This window comes from Octopus bimaculoides, chromosome 25 (genome assembly GCF_001194135.2).
Source record: "Octopus bimaculoides isolate UCB-OBI-ISO-001 chromosome 25, ASM119413v2, whole genome shotgun sequence".
In the NCBI taxonomy this organism is placed as follows: Eukaryota; Metazoa; Mollusca; class Cephalopoda; order Octopoda; family Octopodidae; genus Octopus; species Octopus bimaculoides.
Genome location: NC_069005.1, coordinates 19,996,683 through 20,003,456, shown reverse-complemented (window position 1 = coordinate 20,003,456; position 6,774 = coordinate 19,996,683). Strand labels below are relative to the sequence as shown.

The 6,774-nt window shown below is 37.5% G+C and overlaps 1 protein-coding gene across 1 annotated transcript in view; it reads left to right on the top strand.

Annotated features, from left to right (window-relative positions):
• The window catches only part of LOC106875430 (alkaline phosphatase, germ cell type), a 184,135-nt gene that overhangs the window by 147,443 nt on the left and 29,918 nt on the right, over window positions 1-6,774 (top strand). Inside the window, exons 8-9 of the mRNA XM_052976834.1 lie at window positions 2,819-3,108; window positions 3,515-3,911. Coding sequence (XP_052832794.1) covers window positions 2,819-3,108; window positions 3,515-3,911 — 687 coding nt within the window. The remainder of the gene's footprint in view (window positions 1-2,818; window positions 3,109-3,514; window positions 3,912-6,774) is intronic.

Below are 6,774 nucleotides of genomic sequence, written 5' to 3'. Positions count from 1 at the left end.
GAACAAAGTGCCAAAGTTCCACTACCATAACAAATGCTTCTGCGTGTTACCAAGAAATTTATAGAGAGTGAAAAGGAAGCTCATAAGCGAACAACTCTCTTTTACTCTTTTACTCTTTTACTTGTTTCAGTCATTTGACTGCGGCCATGCTGGAGCGCCACCTTTAGTCGAGAAAATCGACCCCAGGACTTATTCTTTGTAAGCCTAGTACTTATTCTATCGGTCTCTTTTTGCCGAACCGCTAAGTTACGGGGACGTAAACACACCAGCATCGGTTGTCAAGCGATGTTGGGGGGACAAGCACAGATACACAAACACACATGCATATATATACATATATACATATATACGACGGGCTTCTTTCAGTTTCCGTCTACCAAATCCACTCACAAGGGTTTGGTCAGCCCGAGGCTATAGTAGAAGACACTTGCCCAAGGTGCCACGCAGTGGGACTGAACCCGGAACCATGTGGTTGGTAAGCAAGCTACTTACCACACAGCCACTTGTTTATTTAAAAAGAAATCTATAAGTCCGTTTATGAGTGTCTGTGAATCGGCAATCGCGTCTGCAAATGATAGTGTGCGCGAGTCTAGTGCGAGTGAAAGTAATTCAGAAAATAATTATGATAATACCTTTTATTATAAATGATCTTGGCATTCTTTCCTCTTTACATTCTACAGTTGTTTTATTGCCATTTATTTACGAGTATCATAAATTTTATATGTAAGGTATTTCTCTGGGAACGAATCACGATTCACAACATTGCTGTATAGGAAATTATTGTCTGCTTCACGAATGTTCGCTTTACGAGCGGTCTCTGGGAACAAATTAACTCGTATATCGAGACACTACTGGGAAGTTAATATTTCTTTTATTCTTTCATTGTGTTATTTATTTCAGTCATTTGACTGCGGCCATGCTGCAGCATCGCCTTTAACCGAGCAAATCGACCCCAGGACTTATTCTTTATAAGCTTAGTACTTATTCTATCGGTCTCTTTTGCCGAACCACTAGTTACGGGGACGTAATCACACCAGCATCGGTTGTCAAGCGATGTTGGGGGGACAAACACAGACACACGAGCACACACATATATACATAAATACTTACACACACACACACACACACACACACACACACACACACACACACACATATATATATATATATATATATACGAGGGGCTTCTTTCAGTTTCCGTCTACCAAAATCCATTCACAAGGCTTTGGTCGACCCGAGGCAATAGTAGAAGATACTTGCCCAAGGTGCCACGCAGTGGGACTGAACCCGTAACCATATGGTTGGGAAGCCAGCTACTTACCACACAGCCACTCCTTTGTCTATTATTAACAGTAAATTAATTATCATGATTAATTTGCCCTCAATAATAAACAATTATTAACTTCCCAATCTTCATTTTCTTTTTCTTCTTTTATAGAAATATAAACTATATGTTTTTATATCTATACCTATTATTCTAAGGAAATTAATTTTCCCCAAAATACAAGGTATTGAACCAATATTTCCTTGGGTGAAAACATCCCTTCGTGAGGTTAACACAACCTCTAATCGAATTTATATATATATATATAAAATAAGCAGAAAATGGAGAAAACTTTTGATCAACAAACAAACAAATTGACCGACATCGGTTAATTATTTTTTAATACAAAACATAACATTGCTTACGGCCGTTTCGACTACCAATGTCAGTCGGTGCCTACAAAGAAAATTCCGAAAATAATATTCGTCATCTTTATAGCACATTCGATCTGGTACATGGAGCTTCATCAAAGTTAATACAAATACATAAAATAAAAGAAGGGAAGTGGAAAGAACAGGGCCTCGAGATGAAGCAAAGAGACACAATAAATTAGAATCATACCATTTTGCAGTTTGAAGCTTATATATATAATACGAATGATATATGAGCATATGCATGTATACATACATATATGTACATACCTACATCTACATGTATGTATAGATGCATATCCGGGTACAGGACGCCAAAAAACGTGGACTTTTTTGCGGACAACAGAATGAACACATAGGAAAACAGACAAGCTATTTATGGAACTTTTCCTTCATCAGCTGCCTCTATTCTAAACTAGGCGTTTCGAAGATGAGGCAGAACGCGCTCTTAGAATAGCTATTCCCGCAAAGTGGATTAACCTGCTAAGCGGAGGCTTCCAAAGTAGCAAACAAAAACCAAGACAGGAAAAATTAAACAGTGAAAACAACGTTAAGGGCTGATACAAGCATATCTCGTTTTACGTAACCCCAATTTACGAAACCCCATCTTTATGAATTGTAGAGGGAAAATGAACAAATTGGTTACCATGGCAACGAGCGTCACTTCCGGTCTGGCAGCACCTGTTACTTCGTACGATCACCTGCAACTGCTTTTTCTATTTCAAGTGTGTCAGTGCCTGCCCGACTTCCTTCACGCAAGCCCGCATTTTATCTTTCATCATTTAAATAAAATTATTTACGCGTCTTTATTTTTTTCAATATCCTTGTGATGGCTTGAAAAAGAAAGAATTCGGAGATACAAAGCAAGGATAAGAAGAAATGTAAGGCAATTACTTTAGAAGTAAAATACGAATTGATTAAACAAGACGAAAAAGGTGCAACTGTTAAAGATTTATCAAACAAATTTGACATGGCTCTTTCACCTGTTTATCTATTTGTACCATCTTGAAGCAAAGGGAAGATTATTTAAATAAAGTTAAAGGACGTCACTCTCTAAATTCAACTTGATTATGAAGAAAAGATAATGAAAGTTTAATTTCACGCACAGAAAAATTTTTTACAGCTTGGATTAACGATCAAATTCATAGACTTCATATGCCACTTAGTCAAGCTATAATTTGCAGTAAAGCAATTTCTCTTTTCAACTCGCTTAAGGATAAATCAGATGGATCAAATGAAACATTTGTAGCGAGCAATGGTTGGTTCGATCGTTTCAAAAACCCAGCAGATTTACACAATGTGAAGATCCACGGAGAATCGTCTAGCGCAGATCAAAAAGCTGCAGAAACTTTTCCTCGCCAATTAGAAGGCTTGACTGAAGAAGAAGGTTTTATACCGTCTCAAATATTTAATGTGGATGAGACGGGCCTATTTTGGAAATGAATGCCTTCAAGGACTTTTACTGCAAAAGAAGGATAGCAATGCTTTTGAGAGGAAATTGTGAATGGGACTTCAAACTCAATCCCATGCTTATTTATCAATCTGAAAAGCCCCATGCTTTAAAAGGAATTGATAAGACTAAACTTCCTGTAATCTAGAAGCATAACTAAAAAGCTTGGGTGACAGGGACTCTATTTGAAGATTGGTTTTCTAATCAATTTGTTCCCGAAGTATAAAGATATTGTAAGGATAAAAATATTCCTTTCAAGATTCTTTTGATAATGGATAATGCCTCCAGTCATGCTACATTTTTAAAGCATCACCATCAAAATATTAATGTTGTTTTTTTTTACCTCCAAATTCAACATCTTTATTGCAGCCTGTGAATCAAGGAGCCATTTCATCGTTTAAATCTTACTATTTCCGTTTCACCTTTGAAAGACTCATTGAGGTAACTGATAGAGAAAATGGTCCAACGATTCAAGAATTTTGGAAGAGTTTCAACATCCTTGATGCAATAAAATTGATAAAGAAAGTATCGGATAAAATCGCCGGAAAGAGCATGAAAGGAATTTGGAAAAATCTCTGCCCCAACTTAATTGACAATTTTGAAGAATTTGATAATCATGAAGGTCTTCAAAAAGAAACTGACACAATCATAAACATTGCAAAGGAATTGAACTTTGAAATTTCACCTGAAGATGTTAAAGAAGCTCTTTATGCTGACGGTAATGAAATCACATATGGAGAATTGCTAAAAATGGAAAAGTTTAAACGTAAAGAATAAAAAAAGAAGAAAAAGCATGGATACATACATACATATATCTGTGTGTTATGTGTATGTGTGTGTGTGTGTGTGTGTGTGTGTGCGCGTTTGTGTGTGTGTGTGTGTGTCTTCCTTTATCTTTTATATCAGTTACTTTTATCAGTCATTTGACTGCGGCCATGCTGGAGCACCGTTTTGAAGCGTTTTAATCGAACAAATCGACCCCAGGACTGATTTCTATTTTTCTTTTTAAAAACCTAGTATTTATACTATCCTTGTCTTTTCGCGGAAACGCTAATTTAAGGGGACATAAACGCATCAAAACCGGTTGCCAAGCAGTGGAGGGGGACAAACACAGACACAGACACACAGACACAGACATACAGACACACAGACACACACACTCACACACACACTCACACACACACGTATATATACGACGGAGTTCTTCAAGTTTCAATCTACCAAAACCACTCACGCGGCTTTGGTCAGCCCGAGGCTATAGCAAAATATACTTAGGGTGTCCGTAAATAACCTTTACAATTTGAAAAATTCAGAAATTGAGCATCGTCTAGATGTGTTGCATACAACCAGTGGAGCCCACTTGGAAGTGTTCTGATGTTTCTAATGAAACTTTACATGTATATGTTTCCCAATATACTCTGCTGAGTTATCCTTACACGCACACACACACACACACACACACACATGCACACACGCAGAGTCGCGCGCGCGCTTGTGTACAATTAATCACTTTTGTGAGCTTAATACCATTGTACGTGGAGGCGCAATGGCCCAGTGGTTAAGGCAGCGGATTCGGGGTCATAGGATCGCGGTTTCGATTCCCAGACCGGGCGTTGTGAGTGTTTATTGAGCGAAAACACGTAAAGCTCTACGAGGCTCCGGCAGGAGGTAGTGGCGAACCCTGCTGTACTCTTCCACCACAACTTTCTCTCACTCTTTCTTCCTGTTTCTGTTGTGCCTGTATTTCAAAGGGCCAGCCTTGTCACACTCTGTGTCACGTTTAATCTTCCCGAGAACTACGTTAAGGGTACACGTGTCTGTGGAGTGCTCAGCCACTTGCACGTTAATTTCACGAGTAGGCTGTTCCGTTGATCGGATCAACTGGAACCCTCGACGTCGTAAGCGACGAAGTGCCAACCATCACCATTGTACACTCAATATCGACATTAAATTTCGATAATAATGCATTATTGATTAAGAAAAATTATATTGGTGCCTTTGATGTCAGTAGGGGCTGAAAGAATTCTACAAAAAAAAAAAAGAAAAGAAAATGAGTACTTCTGGCACACCAACTCCAAACTGTATGTTCATTGTTTTTATAGACACTTTATCCCGAAAATCGCTAATTTTCTCAACCAGCTCTGATGTTCTGATGTCTTTCTTCCTCCCATGCCTCTCATCGTCTCTCACCCCTTCTGTCCTTGGACTTCTGTTGCCAGCGAAAAAATTAATCTATATACAGCCTGAAACATTAACAGTTTTGCTCACTTTAACACAAAACTTCATTACATAAGCTTGCAAATGTCCCAACTGCATTCTGCAAACTAGTCAGTTATGACAAGCAGTGTTTAGTAGGGTGGTTTTTAAAGTTTTTAGTAGGGTTGTATTACAGCCGTCTCCTTCAATCTGGAATAACAAAGGTTGGCAGGTCACCTTAATCGATGTATAGTAATGGTATATTAAAATTACAACGACGTAGGGCATATACAACTGCTTCTTCTTCAAAAATTTCAAAGCTTCTGGAATGCGCCTAGTACCGTAAATAATTGTGTTTGTAAAACTCTCACAATTCTAAAGATACTCGCGTGTCTATAGTTTATATATTTTATTTTATATATATATATTTTATTTTATTTTGTTATATATTTCATTTTATTTTTTATATATTTTATTTTATTTCCTATGGATATTTAACTATAAAGACAATCGTAGCAATACCTTATTCCTTAAATGAAGCGGGAAAATAACATGACTGCCGAAGCTCAAGATCTTTAGCCAGACACCACTTTATGTATGAAGTATCTGATGTGTCTCAGACTGCAAGATTGATGCAACACCCATAAAGGACAGTTGTAGGATGGGTTGAAACGATCGTCGTACAAAATAAAGAGCTATACCAATTCCATCTTCAGTTTACTCAATCGATTATTATCTCAATTAATACTGCGGAATTCCTGAAATAGATCCAAAGGAAATATACCCCAACTGCGGCCGACATCAGGTTGCCCAAACTGTGCCAGTGCTTTACTCAGCACATTATCACACTAATTGACGTATATTTATTAGTCTAAAATATTACACACACACACACACACACACACGCACACACACACACACGCACATACATACATACACGCACATATATACACACACATATATTTATATATATATATATGGGACGTCCAGCCAGCTGGACATAATTTCTCTCGATATTTTTTTCTCTTCTATTTATTCTATATCCTTTCAAAATTTCTCCCAGGTGTTACCCATTACAATTCGTCTTGGCCTAACGGCCCATAATGTCTCTCTTCATCAATTGTTTACTCTGTACGTCCACTCTGGAGTCGATTGTTTGTTCGAAGCCCTAACTCTCCATAAATTTTATATTTTAAAAATTTCTGGATGCTGTTGTCTTATGAAATTTTCCTGTCTTGTCACTGAAAGCTCGAAGTAGGTAGTAATAAACAATCGACAACTGAGGAGAAGCTAAACTTCCTGTGGTATTTTGTCCTGTACATACATGCATACGTAAATACATACATACATACATACATACATACATATATATATATATATATATATATATACACATAGATACACACACACACACACACACACACACACACACA